This window comes from Heteronotia binoei, chromosome 9 (assembly GCF_032191835.1).
Source record: "Heteronotia binoei isolate CCM8104 ecotype False Entrance Well chromosome 9, APGP_CSIRO_Hbin_v1, whole genome shotgun sequence".
NCBI classification, from domain to species: Eukaryota; Metazoa; Chordata; class Lepidosauria; order Squamata; family Gekkonidae; genus Heteronotia; species Heteronotia binoei.
The window spans coordinates 103130844-103148578 of record NC_083231.1 but is presented as its reverse complement, the minus strand read 5'-3'; the positions used below and the strand labels follow the sequence as shown (position 1 = coordinate 103148578).

The window sequence follows — 17735 nt, the reverse complement described above, 5'->3', positions numbered from 1 at the left end:
ACGGAAAGCCTGTTTAAAGGCAAACCTGCTTACTGGACATTTAATGCAATCAGCTAATTGTTTCCAGTTGTCTTACTAGGAAGGCATTTGTTGTGCCTGCAACTGATAGGTAACCATTTGAGGAAGGAGTTCAATGTGAAAGAATTCGCTCCTTAATCAGGGAATAATTAAGACACCATGTTTCCGTATTTAGGCAGAACTGAATGCGTATTTCCTACAGCTTATTTCAAATATAAAAAGTAGATTAGCTGAACGGAACTAGTCTATTAGTTTTAAATAATGTTCCACAGTCTATTAACCTGCAAGTTCTTGGGAACTATATACAGTATACTTGAGACCCATAACATGACAGTGGCTTAATTTTCTTCCATCTGCTGTAAATGTTCTGAAAAGAAAAAGCAGCAGTAAAACAGAAACAACTAGCCAAGCTGCCTTTGCAAGGAACTATAAAGGCATTTAAGAGTAAATGAGAAACAGGAACTCCTCTCGGGAGCTTTCAGCATCAGCAGAAGTTACAAAACCACAATCGTTCACATGAGAAACGACTATATATTCAGCCTAGCAGAAATTTAGGAAAAGCTCTACTTGGCATTTTACAAACTTGCTGAATTACAATAAAAAGTGTCTTTTCCAACCATCTGTGCTGCGACATCTTTCTGCACCCTACAAGTTTAGAGCAAGACTGTCAAATTCATTGTCCCTGGGCTGTATACAACTAGGAATCCTCAAATGCCTGCCAGTTTGGCTCACTATCCACTTGTCGGCAATGATCAGACGGCCAACTGATGAGCTGTTTGCAATCGTGTGTATTCACAGCAGCTTGCTGCTTGCGGCCATCAAAAGTCAAATCCCAACTGATGAGCAGTCAGCTGGGAGTCAGTTTCTGATCCCCTGCTGACAAAATTTTGCTCTGCATCCAAGGAAGTTTCTTTGAGGGGGTCAGGAGACAACTCCCAGGTGATCTGTTGGCTCTTCTGATGTCCCATCCTGGAAACTTTGCTACCTCCCGGACTTGCTGAGATGTAGCATGTTGATGCAGGAAGGAGGGGTGTGAGAGTGAGAGAGAGTTACCTTATCTTCCTCTGCTCCATGCTACAAAAAAGAAGAGAAACAAGCTCTTTCTTCTCTCCCTTTTCCAAAAAGGAGCTCACAAGCATGTTCTGTCCCCAAACAGCCTGGAGAGGCAGGGAGATAAATGAGTTGGTTCTCACCTTTTTTGCAATGCATAGCTTAAAAGCAATGTATCTGTCTCTGCCCAGCTTGGAATAAAGGGGGAGAGAAAACAAATCTGTTTCTATGTAGCAAATGACTTCCAGCTGAACCCCAGATAAAATATAAGTTGGCTCCTGACCAACAGGCAGATATGAACTTGTTCAACAGCCGTCTGAGTTGATCAGAGCAATCCAAACATACTCCTGAGTGGCTCACAGTCTGATCATGAGCAGGGCTTTTTTTGTAGCAGGAACTCCTTTGCATATTAGGCCACACACCCCTGATGTAGCCAATGCTCCCAGAGCTTACAGGGTTCTTAGTACAGGGCCTACTGTAAGCTCCAGGAGGATTGGCTACAGCAGGGGTGTGTGGCCTAATATGCAAAGGAGTTCCTGCTACAAAAAAAGTCCTGATAGCCGCAGTGAGCCGCTTGGTCGGGGAGGGCGGGATACAAATAAAATGTATCTATCTATCTGATCATGAGTATCAAACACAGTAAGTTTGACTGCTTAACAAGTACATTGAGAAATCTGTAGCATCCCCTATATCCAACTTAAAGCTACATATCATGGGCTCCTAGGTTTCAGATAACTTCCATTCCATTTTTTGTGTCTCTGAGCAGGAAGCAGAAATAGAGGCTTTAAGAATTCCCTGATGCATGCCAACAGAATCATCAGGTGTACTACAGATGGCAAAAAAAACAGAGTTTGGCATTATCTCCTAGCCTCAGGGATGGCAACAGTCATTTCTGTTTACTCCAACTCATGCATGGAAACTCAACATTCGGGATGGCAACCTGTGATTATCCACATGACATTCAATTTTGAAATGACGTTTCAGAGCATTTCAAAATTTAATCAGAATTTCAGAACCTGACTTCAGGTACCGAAGTAACCCTGTTCAGCTCCCAAACTCAGATGAGCTTAGGCTAAGCCAGGCAAGTAGGGGAACCAAAAGAAATGAGTAATTCCATTTTTTCCCTCATCAGCAACAGCCGGGCTTTGACTGGCTCATTGTTAGATCAGGCCCGCCCCCAATTTCTACCTATTGCTTATGCCTCCACATCCAACCCTCCATGCCCAGCCCTTCTCCAGTTCTGTCAGTCAGTCACATTTTCTTTGTATCCCGCCCTCCCCGCCAAAGTGGCTCAGGGCGGCTAACAACAAGAACTTAATGCATACATTGTACAATAATAATAATAATAAACATTTTAACTACAATTGATTAAAATCTATTAAAATTCTAAAAAGACATTAATGTATTTGGTGCTATGGTCACTGGTAAGTTTGGTTAGCAGTTTAGCAGTTTCAGCTGGTGAAGGCCATTCGGAACAAGGTGGTCTTGCAGGCCCTGCGGAACTGTTCGAAGTCCCGCAGGGCCCGCATTTCTTCTGGAAGCTGATTCCACAGCTGTGGAGCCATAACAGAGAAAGCCCGAGTACGGGTACTCTGGAGCTTTACCACTTTTGGCGCGGGGATAGTCAGCAGGTTCTTCCCTGCTGACCTCAGTGCTCTCTGGGGTTCATACGGGGAGAGACGGTCCCTAAGGTAGGCGGGTCCTTGGCCATATAGGGCTTTAAAGGTAATAACAAGCACTTTGTAACGAATCCAGTGCAGCACTTTGTAACAAATAACTGGCAGCCAGTGCAGTTCGTGCAGCCCCGGCTGTATGTGCTCCCGCTTTGGGAGCCCCAGCAACAATCTGGCAGCCGTGTTCTGCACTAGCTGCAGCTTCCGGGTTTGGCACAAAGGCAGCCCCATGTAGAGGGCATTACAGTAATCTAGTCTCGAGGTGACCATTGCGTGGATCACTGTTCTAGCTTTTCCCCTTCAAAATCTTCGCTTCCCTACTTCCTAGCTGCTCTTCCAATAGCTTGGGTCCCCAATCCCCATCTCCCATTCTATTCAGGAGGTAACATGAGTCAAGGGAAGCAAGCATTATTTTCATCAAATAACAAATGCAGAAGTCAGATTTTTGGTACTGACAAGTACCGGACTAAATGTTGGATAAATATCTGACATTTTTATTGAACAGAAAATCATTTTCAGATCTGATGGGACAAATGTGGAGTCAGAATGCACGCCTCTGTCCAACACGCTACCTACTGAATAGAAACATATACAATTCCATCTGCATTTATGTATTACATAGCCCAAGAAAACAAAAACAGAAAAAATAGCAAGACAAAAATATGACCGCACAAAAACATTCTACTAGCTTAAACGAAAGAAATACCAACCGTGAATGTATTTTACTACATTGACGCTAAGGCCGTGACGTGATATGGTCATGAGTACTTCCCCTGCGCTTTTCCTCCAAGGCAGGTTATAGGGAGGACACCAGGAGGTTATTGCACTGAATAGAAGCTGGAGATCGTCCTTCTGAGCAAGCTCTTCCGCTGGGGACACAAAGCTGCACAATTTCACCAGGATCTGAAAAACAAAAGGCATTTACTGACACAGCACAAAGCTTGCATAGATCCCTGTACTGAGAAATCTACTTATTGGTACTCTCATCTAAACCAGTTATTAAAAAGGTGAGTTATGATTCCTAATGTGCCGTTATGGATGCTCACCTCCTCTGTCAGGAACTTATTTCAACATAGGAGTTCTATTGTTTAAAAAAAACAGAAGGCTGTTCCCAGATCGATTGTCTGTTTTGACCAGTGTGTCATCATTTGAACGGAAGATTGGTCACTTACCGTGAAGCTTCCTTCTCGGTGGACTGGCAGTGGGTCGGTCCGACTACTGGGTATAGGCTCCTCCTCCTCTTCACAGGGTCGGGTCTTCTAAATGATCCGAAGGGGGGGAGTGGCCTATACCTCCCAGCTCCCGCCAGGTGTATCCAAGCCGCATCCCCCTAGGAATAAAAAAGTTCCACAACCTCCCCATTCACATACAGAGGCAGATGAACGAGGAAAACCGTTTATTACACTTCAACACCCCTAAAATAGGAGATTGAAGCAAAACGTTGCCAATACAGAAAAACAACACCGCTCAGGAGAGGAACAGATGAGGCTCCAAGATCCACCTCCAAAACCCAGGAAGCCGCTCAACCTCTGACGGGCGGGCCGGACCGACCCACTGCCAGTCCACCGAGAAGGAAGCTTCACGGTAAGTGACCAATCTTCCGTTCTCCGGTGGTCTGGACAGTGGGTCGGTCCGACTACTGGGACGTAACAAAGCTGAACATCCCCGGGCGGGACCGGCTTCCCTGTTTAGAGTGCATGCTGCAGCACACGCCTCCCAAAGGCCGCCTCCGCTGAAGCCCATTTATCCACCTTATAGTGTCTGGTAAAGGTATGTACCGATCTCCAAGTTGCTGCCTTACACACAGCTTCTAATGATGGGAAAGACCGATACACAGCCGATGTTGCAGCACCCCTCAAAGAATGAGCCATGATCCCATCTGGAGGGGTCTGACCTTGGGCCTTGTAGGCCAGATCAATACATTCCCGTAGCCATCTGCTAAGGGAAGAAGTGGAAACCTGCTGTCCCTGTGATTTTTTACTGAACGAAACAAACAGGGAATCAGACTTTCTCCACCCTTTGGTGCGCTCAATATAAAAACTAAGCGCCCTCCTAACGTCTAGGCAGTGTAACTCCCTTTCCTTAGAGGACTGAGGATTGGGGCAGAAAATTGGAAGAACCAGTTCCTGTGACCTATGAAAAACGGAATTGACTTTAGGAATAAAGGATGGATCTGGTCTCAGAACCACCTTCTCATTATGGAAAACGCAAAGCTCCTTGTCAACCGACAATGCCCTTAACTCAGACACTCTTCGTGCTGTGGTGATGCCTACTAAAAAAGCGTTTTAAGGGTTAACTCCTTGATCCCGCAGGAAGCCAGAGGTTCAAAAGGACGCCCACACAAGGCCTGTAGGACTACATTCAACCTCCATGAGGGAAATCTGTGTACCTGAGGAGGTTTAAGAAGAGAAACACCCCTCAGAAACCTTTTGACATGCGGATGCGTTGACAGGGTCTTACGTCCCCGCACCCCTTGTATAGCCGATATAGCAGCCACCTGCCTTCGCAGCGTGCTGGTGGAAAGCCCCTTGTTTGCCCCTTCCTGCAAAAATCCGAGGACACCTTTAACCTTAACCGACATCGGGTCCCACCCTCGTTGGGTCGACCATAAATAAAAGACCTTCCAGGTGGTATTATATACCCTATTCGTGGAACATTTGCGTGATGCCAACATAGTGTCCACCACCCTCTTGTTGTAACCTAGATCCTCGAGCTGCAACCGCTCAACCTCCAGACTGTTAACTGTAACAGGTCTGGTTGAGGGTGAAAAATGCCGCCCTGAGACAGAAGGTCGTCCCTCCTCGGCAGATGCCAAAGAGGCTGAACCGACAACCTCAGAAGCTCCTGGAACCACGACCGCCTCGGCCAGAAGGGAGCCACTAGTACCATCTCCGCCCGTAATTCTACCACCCTCCGAATCACCCTGGGTAAAAGAGGAAGGGGCGGGAAGGCATACAGAAGTCCCACTGGCCACTCGGCGCTGAGAGCATCGGTGTTTTCTGCTCTTTTGTCTCTGTGTTTGGCAAAGAGCCTGTCCACTTGATGATTTTCTGCCGTGGCAAACAAGTCCACCGTCACCGGACCGTACCTGTCCACTATCAGACGGAAGGTGTCTCTGTGCAACATCCATTCCGTCTGATCCAGCCAGCGTCTGCTGAGCCAGTCCGCCAAAAGATTGTCCTTTCCAGGAACATGTACTGCCTTGATTGATAGGAGATTGTTCTCCGCCCATTCGAAAAGAATTTTGCCTCGGCCTGGAGAGATTTCACCTTGGTACCCCCCTGCCGATTCACATACGCTTTGGCTGTTGAATTGTCTGTTTTCACCAGGACATGGCAACCGATCAGGACAGCTTGCAAGCCCTGTAATCCCAATCGAATCGCTCTGAGTTCCAGGAAGTTGATACTCCGTTTCGATTCGTGGGGCTCCCATTGACCCTGGATCATTTGATCCTGTGAGTGGGCCCCCCAACCCCATAGACTGGCGTCTGTGGTCATACAAACTCTCAGGGGCTCGCGGAGGGGATGGCCTGAACTGCAAAGATCCGGATCCATCCACCACTGCAACTGGGATTTCACTATTGGTGTCAATGTCACTAGACTGGGGATTTTGTTCCCTATAACGTCCTGGAACGGTAGAAGGAAAAACTGCAGGGGGCGAGTGTGGAACCTGGCCCAGGAGAGTAGGTCCTGAAAGGAGACCATCATCCCTAGCAGCTGTGCTAACACCATAACCGACACCTTGCTTTGCTGAAGGACCCCTCGTAAGAGGAGACAGAACTTCTCCCTTCTTCCAGGGATACAAATACTCTGTCTACGGCTGTATCTATCTCCACTCCCAGATGTCCTAGCCTCTGAGAGGGAAGAAGATTGCTCTTCTCCAGATTCACCACAAAGCCGTGATTGTGCAACATGTTCACCGTCCGGTGAATGTCTCTCTGGCATTGTTGGAATGACCCCCCCTTCACCAGAATGTCGACCAGGTAAGGGAACAGGGCCACGCCCTGTAGTCTCAGCTCCGCCACCAGGGTCACCAGGACCTTTGTAAAGACCCGGGGTGATAGATTTCAGGCCGAACGGTAATGCCCGATATTGAAAATGTTTCCCCCCGTAGGAGAAGCGTAGGAACTTCCTGTGTGATTCCCGAATGGGCACATGTAAGTAGGCCTCTGATAAGTCCAAAGAAGCCAGAAAATCCTGAGGCTGAATGGTTAGTAACACTGACCGAAGGGTCTCCATTTTGAAGTGCTTTGTTGGAACAAACTTGTTGAGCCACTTCAGATCCAGGATGGTTCTGAACTCCCGTTCTTTTTTGGGACTAAAAATATTATGGAGTAAACTCCTAAACCCTGTTGGGATATTGGAACGGGTTCCACTGCTCCTATATCCACCAAATGTTGAATGGCCACCAGCATAGCTTTGTGAGCCACCAAGTCTCTTTTCCGTGGAACCCAACGAAAGTGGTTGGGAGGGGGGGAAAGGAACTCTATGGCATAGCCATGTTCCACTACCTCTAGAACCTGGTTCCAGATGCCTACGAATGAGGAAAGGCGACCCCCTATTCTCCCTGTTACCTGGTGAAGGGAGTAGTCATTGAGATCCCCCTTTTTTGGAAGAGGGTTTGGAACTCTGATCTGACTTTCCGGAGTAAAAGGGTTTGGAATCACGCCCTTTCTGTTGCCACTTTCCTCTGAAGGAACGAAAGGAACCTGATCTGGGCTGCTTCTTGGAGTCCCGAAAGGAAGGAAAGGGCTTTCGCTGTTTTGGTTCTTTACCCTTGGAGGGTAGGGCTTTCTTCTTATCTTTGTTTTCAATAAGGTACCTCTCTAGGCCCTCCCCAAACAGCAAGGTTCCTTTAAAAGGTACTGCTACGACCCTAGCCTGGGCTGCAGTATCAACCTCCCAATTTCGCAGTCAAATGTTGCGTCTAGCCGCCACGCCACAAGCCATGGCTCTGGCCGCTAGTTGCATGGTGTCCAAAGAACTGTCTGCCACAAAGGCAGCAGATAGGGCAATCTTTTTAAGCTCATCCTTAAATTCCTTGGGAGCTCCACTGTCAGCTGCTGCCAAGTTGTTGGACCACGTGCACATTGCTCTGGCGAACAATGATGACGTTGTGGCCGCTTTAATAACCCATGATGTCGTCTCAAACTCTTTGCGTAAAGCCTGCTCAATTCTCCTATCACATGGATCCCTGGGTAAACCATCAGCATCCATGGGTAGGACCGAATTGGAAATTAGACTAGTCACAGGATCATCAACCATTGGCAATTTTAGCCTCTTAGTGGCCTGTGGAATAAGAGAATATAGTTTAGGGATGACCTTTTGGTTGGCCTTAGGTTTGGCCGGCCGTTCCCACTCTGCCTTTACCAGAGCAAAAAAGGCCTCCGGTAAAGGAACTCCAGTTTGGGCACTGCTCAGCTTTGGCATCATTTCCCCTGAACCTGTAGGAAGGTCAGGGTCCAACTCCTCATCCTCTTTAGGTGTGGCCACAAAATTAAGGGTTCTCAAAACCTTGGGGAGCAATTTGGAGTAGTATTCAAAGGGGAAAGGTCTAGACTGCACCGTGTCGGGTTTTCCTCATCTGATAGTTCACCTTCCTCTTTATCAGACTGCAAGTCAGAGTCCTCCGACTCTTCAGCAGAACTCAGGAGAGGTGAATCCAGACCCATGTGGACCTTGCTCTTAGAACGCCCCAGAGTATCACTAGGACTGGGGTCTCTGCCCCTTTTCCTTCCCTCTTGCCTCGTCAGAGGAGAAGGGGAGTGCCCCAACTCTTTTAACATTTCCCTTTTGAGCCATTGGAGAAGGTTGGTTTTGGCATCCTCCCCTGAAAGGTCTGGATTCTGAGCCTCTTGTTGAGGTGTCAGGGTTCCTGATAGAAGAGGCAAGTCAAACTCACTCGGGGAGTTGTTCTGGGAATTAGCTGCCATTTTGATTCACCACAGGTCCCTATAAGGGAAGTGAGAGGAAGACACTAGTAAAAAAGGGCGGGAAAACTCTTAAAATGGAGGGTAGCAGTTTAAAATGCGCCCTCTAGTTGAGCTAGTAGCACCATACCAGTCAAAAAACCTTAGAGGTGCCCATAATCAAGCTCCCCCGACTGCCAAGCATGAAAGGCTAGTCAGTTCAGGGTCCCAGCCAGCGATCAGCGTGCCAAAGCAAAAGATCCCTTTTTTTTCAGGCTCTAAATCGCCCGCGCAGATCCTCCCCGCCGCGGGACGACTTACCGCTGCCACAGAAACGCTGGCTTTTTTCTCTCCGCTCCGTTCCACTCGCGCCTGGGTGGAAACGGAGCTTCAAAGGGCCTCCTCGCCTCAGCTGTGTGCCGCGTCGCCGCAGGGTCTACTCATGAGTAGCCCTGCGCGTTTGCCCTCCTGCTGGGTTTGTTGGGGCTAACCCCTACGCTCCCAGCCTGCAGCGCCTTTTTAAAAGGTCAGTAAATCTTCTTTCTTTTCGGATCTTCTGCGCTTCTATAGGAGCGCTCGCGAAGAACCCGTCCTGCTCATGCAGGGCCGGGAAAAAAACTGGCGGGAGCTGGGAGGTATAGGCCACTCCCCCCCTTCGGATCATTTAGAAGACCCGACCCTGTGAAGAGGAGGAGGAGCCTATACCCAGTAGTCGGACCGACCCACTGTCCAGACCACCGGAGAATGTTACATTTAATGTGCTGAGTGGCCATTTAAGAGCTGTATTTTTCAATTGGGCTGTTGACTGAATAATACTGTTACATTTTCACCCATTTACTGTATTGTGTCCTGGTCTGTTCTTGTAGTATGGTATCTTTAAAGCACTGTGTTCTGTAGTTTTGTTTTGTTTTTAACTTACTTGGTGGTGTTTTTTTCTAATTGTACTGCTAGTATGTCTCATGCTTCTGTTTTTCTGCCGTGGTGGTGGTCAACCTCTCCGGCTTCCAAGAGTTTTTTCCAGACAAGGTCCTTCTAGCATATTTTCAGCTCCCCCTCCCCCAACCCCTTTCCTTTGGGAAGGAAACTGCATTTGGAAATGCAACACTCATGGTTGCACACTGTTACCTGCACAAACACTTTCTGCAACAGCGCTCTCCGCTCAGCTAGAGGCAGCTCGTTCTGGGCTCCTCCAGCTGCCTCAGGCACATGTGGAAGGTCAAAAAACAGATAGAGACATTTCACAAGCGTGGAAGGCACCGACATAGTCGTCATGCAGTCCACTGTTTTCTGCAAGGGGGGGGGGGAGAAAGAGCAAAGACAGAATTTATTGTTATATTTAATGCAATTGGTCCTGAACTGGTTGGAAGAATACTTAAGTTATATGCTGAAGCCACAGAATTAGCATTTATTTTTAAAACCTGTTACTCTGAGAGCACAAAGACAAGAACATTCTAATTATCTCAGAAGTCAAATATATTTTAAATACTCCATAAACCATGGCTTGGATGCAATAATGTGTAAATGGAAACATATATGGACTTAGCACAGATCTTGTCAACATCTAGCACTTCCCTATCTAGATATTATAAAAAAGGTAAAGGTAGTCCCCTATGCAAGCACTGAGTCATTACCGACCCATAGGCTGACGTCTCATCATGATGCTTTCTTGGCAGACTTTTATAGGGTGGTTTTCCATTGCCTTCCCCAGTTATCTACACTTTACCCCCAGCAAGCTGGGTACTCATTTTACTGACCTCAGAAGGATGAAAGGTTGAGTCAACCTTGAGCCGGCTACCTGAACCCAGCTTCCACCAGAATCGAACTCAGATCTAGATATTAAAGCACCCTAAAACTGTATGCATAAAATCTTGAGAAGTGAGAGAATAACAATAAGACTGAATTTGTGCAAGAGAAACAATGAAGCCCTTATCCATGCTCTGGTCATTCTTTATCTGAACTGCAGTCTCTATTCTCACTAGAGTTGTCTTGGTCTGATTCCTATACATCTTACATAGTCCCAGACAGGAATTATAAAAAACACTTCATGTTTAGAACATATGAACATATGAAGCTGCCTTCTACTGAATCAGACCCTCAGTCCATCAGTCAGTATTGTCTACTCAGACTGGCAGCGGCTCTCCAGGGTCTCAAGCTGAGGTTTTCCACACCTATTTGCCTGGACCCTTTTTAGTTGGAGATGCCGGGAATTGAACCTGGGACCTTCTGCTTTCCAAGCAGATGCTCTACCACTGAGCCACCGTCCTTCCCCTGGTAGCAAATACCACCTGATAGCAAATTCTAAACCGCAGAATGTGAGAAGGCAGCAATAGAGTAAGAGCAGGAGAATAGTACGAGCATGAAATCTACTTTAATTAGGACAGCATGCTACATGAATTAATGGTTCTCAATATTTAAACAGGATTACTTTTATTTTAAAATGGAATAAGGCCTGTCAGTAGTGACTCCAACAGGTCATCAACCTAAACCATTGCAGATAGATGGCTGAAGTGATATAATGAAACAATGAAGCCCTTATCCATGCTCTGGTCATTCTTTATCTGAACTGCAGTCTCTATTCTCACTAGAGTTGTCTTGGTCTGATTCCTATACATCTTACATAGTATAATTTATTAACTAGTCTCATTAGGACCTATTCTTAAATACAGGGAAGGATGGCCCTCAGTTTGTAAGACTTGAGCTGACTGACCTCGGAAGGATGGAAGGCTGAGTCAACCTTGGGCCGACTACCTGAACCCAGCTTCCACCAGGATTGAACGCAATCTAGATATTATAGTACCCTAAAACTGTTTGCATAAAATCTTGAGAAGTGAGAGAATAACAATAAGGTTGAATGACAGGGTGTTCTAGAGGTAATTTGGAAGTAACTTAACAGCACTTAACACACACACACACAAAGGGAAGCACAGAACAAAGTATGAACCTCGAAGAAACAAGTAAAGCAGAAGTTAACTCAGATTACTGACTAAATAGAAGAAAAATGCATTTTAATAACCCTTATCTCTCCTTCCATAACTCCTATACTTTGATGATATTCGCACTCCTTTACATCAGAAGTCTTCTAAGAGAAAGTTTACCTGTCCAGATGAAGCTAGTAAATTAATTGTAGTGAGCAACATCCATCCTCTACTGGCTTCTTCACTCTGATTGATCTCCAGGAACTGGACTATGGCACGGCTTGCAGCCTCTAGTGAGTTAAAAAAAAAAAAACAACAACAGGTAAACATTACAACATAAGGTAGTTCCTATTTGTACTGGAGTATACTGAGCATTAGATGAACTATAAAGAAGTGATTTTTCGAAGTGCTTATAAATCCTTGACAGAAAACAAACATGGAAAACTACTTTTAGTCTCTTTCCATAAAAGTAGGGATCCAAAACCAAGAGTACACAAGATGCTCAAATGTGCTTGAACCTAGTAATCATTTATTTTGGTCATTTTCTTTGGTTATACCCCACCTTTTCTTGCACCCCTTCTTTTCTTCCCAGTGGGGACCTCGAAACTGCTTACAGTGTTCTCCTTTCCTTCATTTTATCCTCACAACAACCCTATAAGATAGGCTAGGATTTGTGTGTGAGAGACGTATCCAAGGTTCACCCAACAAGCTCCCATGTCAGAGTGGGAATTCGAATCTGGGTCTCCCAGATCCTAGTCTGACACTCAGATCACCAGCACACTGCCAAGGCAGAGCAAAGTTCCCAAAGTACAATACTACTGATGTATGCTATGCCCCTACAAAACATGCCCATCATAATCCATCAGGCCACTCCATAATGATCTATGGGCCACTTTATACAGTATGCTGAGACAAGCTCTTCTTTGGCAAATTCGCATGCCTTATAGCATAGGTATTTGCCCCATTCATAGTTCCACTCAGGGCTTTTTTTGTCTCAGGAACTCCTTTGCATATTAGGCCACACACCCCTGACGTAGCCAATCCTCCTGGAGCTTACAGTAGGCCCTGTTCTAAGAACCCTGTAAGCTCTGGAGGATTGGCTACATCAGGAATGTGTGGCCTAATATGCAAAGGAGTTCCTGAGGGAAAAAAAATTGCCCCGGTTCCACTTTTAGGTGTACACATAAAATGTAACCCAAAGAGACTCTTAAGAGTGCAGCAAACTAACTGAACATTCAGCTTCCATACCATTTCCGTAATTCATTCTGAACTTTTTTACATACAAGGAAACATATGCCTCTTGACTTCTCAGTTGGTGAATTTTTCAAGTGCCACCGATAACACTTCACATAATATTTTTCCTACAAATATTAGTAATCAGAAGTCAGCAGATAGGAAGGAAATATTTTGAGCCATTAAAAAAAGACCTTGACTCTGAAGGCACGAACTTAAGCTAAGTTCCAGTCACACAGTCAACTCTTTTAAATATGAAAAAAAAAAGTTTCTAGTCGATATCCCATGAAAATAAGCCATTCCATTTCAAAAACCAACTATAATGACTGCCTTTTATTATTTAAATGATGATAATCTCTTCTCACTGCGGAGCAGGAGTTTTAAATAGCAAGCTCGCTCTGTGATGTCTCAATGCAAGATTTACTTTTATGAGTTACAGTATATACAACACTGCCTACACTTTATTATAGTTGTATGAAATTAATTCACTGCCTTATTTGAAAAGGGAAAAGTTATTACCATCCTATTTGCATGCTTCATTGCCTGTGGATAAGTGAGCATGAAACCCCAAGTGTAAAATCTAGACTCCAAGAAAATAAAAAATAAAAAAATACATTCAGGCAACAGAGATTCTGGAAGCTCATAAGGAGTTGATTTAATCTGAACAGCTAGCATAGCTAATCTGGATTCCAGCCAGGGATGGAATGACCATGCTATGCACCTGGACTTCTCTTGGTAGGTCGCTGCCACCACTACCAGGGCCGGGCCAGCCCGTAGAAAGGGGAGGCGAAGCCTGGCCTGGCTGAGCCCTGCACAGCCCAGGGAAGGAGATGCCCAGAGGGTTGCAAAGGCTGTCTTCTCCTCCCTCCCCTGCCTCAAGGGGAGTGTGGCCAAGTCTGACCATCCCTTTCTCTCTCCATCCTTGGGGGGAGGGGAGCTTTCTAGGGCTGTTTTTCCTTCCCAGTCTTCTACTGGTGTTCCAATCCTCAGTAACACTGTATTCACACAATCATTTTGTACAGCTGTGGTCAGCATAATAAACTTATCAAACTGGTTGGCAAATGGTTAACATGACCAAATCACACCTTAACATACAACGTTGCAAATAAGATCTCTTTTGGGAATCTACTTTCTCCTGTGCTATCTTTATCATTATAAATCTTTGGGTTCTCATTGGAGAGAATGGTGAAGTATGAAGTAAATAAATAAATAAATCGCAAGGACCAGCCATCTATGTCTACGAATTCTTCCATAAACATAGCAAATTATGGGTGCATTCAGACATCACCAACAAGTAGAAGTTGGTTTGTGATGGCCGCAAACCTTGTTTACTGGCACCCTTGCTCCCTCAAGGAGCATCCCCATGCAGAAAATCACTGAAGACTTTCTAGCTGAGGAAGACAAACTGCAACTGAAGACAAGAGTTTGTACAAAGAGTGTTTCTTCCCCCCAAACCAGGATCTAAACCATGGTTTGATCCTACTTTATTCCAGTTTATGAGAAAGAAACTCCTATTCAGCCTGGTCATCTCATTCTGATGTCACAAACCAAAAATAGAAAGCCTTCAGTCATTCTCTGCCTATGAGGGGAAGGAAAGACACGAGAACACAAAAAGCTGGGATTGCGCCTACAATTAAGATATTGCCATTTGTTCATGATGTGTGAACAGATTCTACAACAGGCGTAGGACATTTTTAGCCATCTTAAGAAATTTTAAATCTGGCAACAGGAAAATAGCACAGGGGGAAAAAGGATTTTAATTCAGGTTTAATTGCAGCCTTCTTCAAAATCCAACCATAGCTTGCGATATTGACTTTTCAAAGTATTTTTTGTTAATGACTGTTATGGACAGTTTGCTAACAACAGTGGTGACAGACCCACCATGAACCATCCCCAAAGGTGCTGTACATTGCCAATATTCAGCTCCCAAATGCCAAAGAGTAAATCTTTTCATGCATTTACCTGTTGACTTGTTAGAGGCCCTCCGCCGAATTTCAGTCACCATTAACCTTGACACTTGCGTTGTAAACTGAAGGAGATCTGAAAACTTTTCTATCATCGTACTTGGAGGAGCATTTCCAAATACCTGCAAATAATTTTTTAAAGTCCCAATTAATATCTATGCAGACGTTCCAAAGTACAGCAACCAGGCTCACTCCAAAGCATAAAAAGTTTTGATCATGACACTTAACAGAGGTTTATTTTTCTGTACAGGATTATGCCAAGTGGTGCTGAGCCCCACCAACATCCCCCCATGCAGTACAGTACAACATCCAAGGTTCAGCTGAATACTGCCCAAGACCAGGGAAGCTCCCTTCCCGTGCTTTTCCACTTATCAAGGTTGCCAGCTCTGGGTTGAGAAATACCTGGAGGTTCTGAGGGTGGAGCCCAAGGAGAGCAGGGTTTAGGGCATAATGCCATAGAGTCCAACTTCCAAAACATCCATTTTCTCCTGTTTGTTTGTTTATTAAATTAGATTTTTTTTAACCATCCTTCCCCACTTGCACAGGGCTCAGAGTGATTTCATAGAATCATAGAGTTGGAAGGGACCTCCAGGGTCCTCTAGGTCAACCCCCTGCACAATGCAGGAAACTCACAAATTGTTGTCGTTCAGTCGCACAGTAGAGTCTGACTCTTTGCGACTCCATGGACAAAGTTATGCCAGGCTCTCCTGTCTTCTACCATCCTCTGAAGTCTGCTCAAATTCATGTTAGTTACATTAGTAACGCTGTCCAGCCAACTCATCTTTTGCCGTCTCCTTCTTCTTTTCCCTTCTGTCTTTCCCAGCATTAGGGTCTTCTCCAGTGAGTGCTCCCTTCTCATTTGGTGGCCAAAGTATTTGAGCTTCAGCTTCAGCATCTGACCTTCCAGGGAACAGTCAGGGTTGATTTCCCTTAAGACTGACTGATTGGATCTTCTTGCAGTCCAAGGGACTCTCAAGATTCTTCTCCAGCACCACAGCTCTTCTGTTCTCAGCCTTCCTTATGGTCCAACTCTCACACCTTATGGTCCAACTCACAAATACCTCTCCCTAAATTCACAGGATTCTCATTGCTGTCAGATGGCCATCTAGCCTTTGTTTAAAAACCTCCAAAGGAGAGCAAAACTGAGTCAATGCAATGTAAAAACCATAAAAACACAATATTTAAACATTCAGAACAAGATGGCAGTGCTAGCATAATAGCAGGGAATCTCCAGTTCCCATCTGGAGGCTGGCAACCCTACCAGTTATACATAAGCACCTGGCCTAGGCAGACTCTTTAAGGTGCTCACCGAGTTGCTCATCTCATTTTAAAACACATTTAAAGTAAGAAGACACAGACAGAAGTTGTTATTTATTTTCAAACAACCTGAACTCTGGTGGACATTTAACAGAATTATTAAAATACCTTCTAGAAAATATATGTATTTATTAAATACAGGGTAATTACAACTCTACAGCCGCAGGCAGTGGCAAAGGTGTGAATAACCACAGAGTTACAGTCTGGTTACGAGTCACACTGTCCCACGCCAATGCAACCCTGATCAAGGGTTTTCTGAATTTGTTAATTTTACTATTCTGCTATTGGATTTTAACTTTGTACCACTTTGCATTCCAAACCCCACCAGCTATATGCAACTCTGCTTACTGTCCCTCATTCCTCGTCTGAAGAAGTGTGCATGCACACGAAAGCTTGCATTCCGAATAAAAGTTTGTTGGTCTTAAAGGTGATACTTGACTCCTGCTTTGTCCATGACAATAGCAGCCATGTGTAGTAACTGCTGCCTGCTGGCAATTCTGAAACCCTCCCTAACAGAAAACTGAAGCTGGCTGTAGGGAAAGACATAGGAAAGCAGAAACTACCAGCCAGCTTTCTCCCTCTGTTGTTTATCTGCGCTTAGTGCTCTGCTCAGTGGACAGATTTCCTTGCTGTTGCTCCTCCTCCCAACTCCAAGGGAGAGGGGAAAAAAAAAGAATCAGCTGCCAAGCAAAAGATAAACAACAGAGGGAGAGAAGCTGCACGCAGGTCTTCTTTGTCTGCGTGTTTGCCTACAATCTGCTCCAGCTTTCCGTCCGTCTCCAGGGGAATCTGCAGAATTCGCAATAGGCAGAGCTTGGCTACACATGGCTACCTTCCGCATAGCAAGCGTAAGGTGCGTCTGGGCTTGAAAGCTCAGCATCACTGCTCCTTCGCTTTAGAAGACTGCTAAACAATTGGAGGTGGTTCACTAACACTGGTGTTAACTGCATGTCTGTATTCTACCCATACCTCCCTGTGCGTTTACAAATGCTACAAGGCTACAGTGTACAGCTTCTGGCGATGCTAATCAGTTGCCAGCTTAATAATGTTCCTGCCCCCGAGGCTCAATCTTTTCCTCTGTATTGGGACTTTCGGAAACCAGCATGTGAACTAGAAAAACCTGCAGCCAGAATTGTCTTAAAATGATGGCTGTGGAAAACGCAACATGCAGCTGTAAACAAAAAAACTTCTAGAGGCACAGAAAAACAGCCGGGCTCCATGCCACCCTTCTTGCCTCCTTTTCATCTGGGAGGGCTCCATTTGACCTTTGCTTTCGTCCCCTGCCAAACAGGAGAATGGAAAGATCCCTCACCTAATCAAAGGATCTATCTACATATCACATTTTTATCCAGCATTTCCTCCAAGAAAGGCAGAGCAGCTTGCACGGTTTTCTCCACTTTTATTTTATCCTTAACAACTCCGTGACATAGGTCAGACTGATAATTACTGGCCTAAGGATACTGAGAGAGTTTCATGGTTGAATACCCCCAGTTCCAGTTTGACGTTCAAATCACTAGGTCACATTGAGCCGTCACCTGTGTCATACAGTTGATGCCTCAGCATCTCACCTCGCCTTAATATAAAGATCCACCCTGGACAAACTGCATTCCTGCAACACAGGGAACACTCCCCATTTTTTTCCCTACTTTCTCCCCAT

General features: G+C 45.4%; 1 protein-coding gene across 4 annotated transcripts in view; it reads right to left on the bottom strand.

Annotated features, from left to right (window-relative positions):
• Nucleotides 1-17735, bottom strand: part of WDFY3 (WD repeat and FYVE domain containing 3) — a 212536-nt gene that overhangs the window by 146441 nt on the left and 48360 nt on the right. For all 4 annotated transcript variants that reach the window (XM_060247100.1, XM_060247102.1, XM_060247101.1 and 1 more), the window contains exons 4-7: nucleotides 14760-14883; nucleotides 11745-11854; nucleotides 9775-9936; nucleotides 3452-3644 (exon numbers count right to left, since the gene is read on the bottom strand). In XM_060247100.1, coding sequence (XP_060103083.1) covers nucleotides 3452-3644; nucleotides 9775-9936; nucleotides 11745-11854; nucleotides 14760-14883 — 589 coding nt within the window. The remainder of the gene's footprint in view (nucleotides 1-3451; nucleotides 3645-9774; nucleotides 9937-11744; nucleotides 11855-14759; nucleotides 14884-17735) is intronic.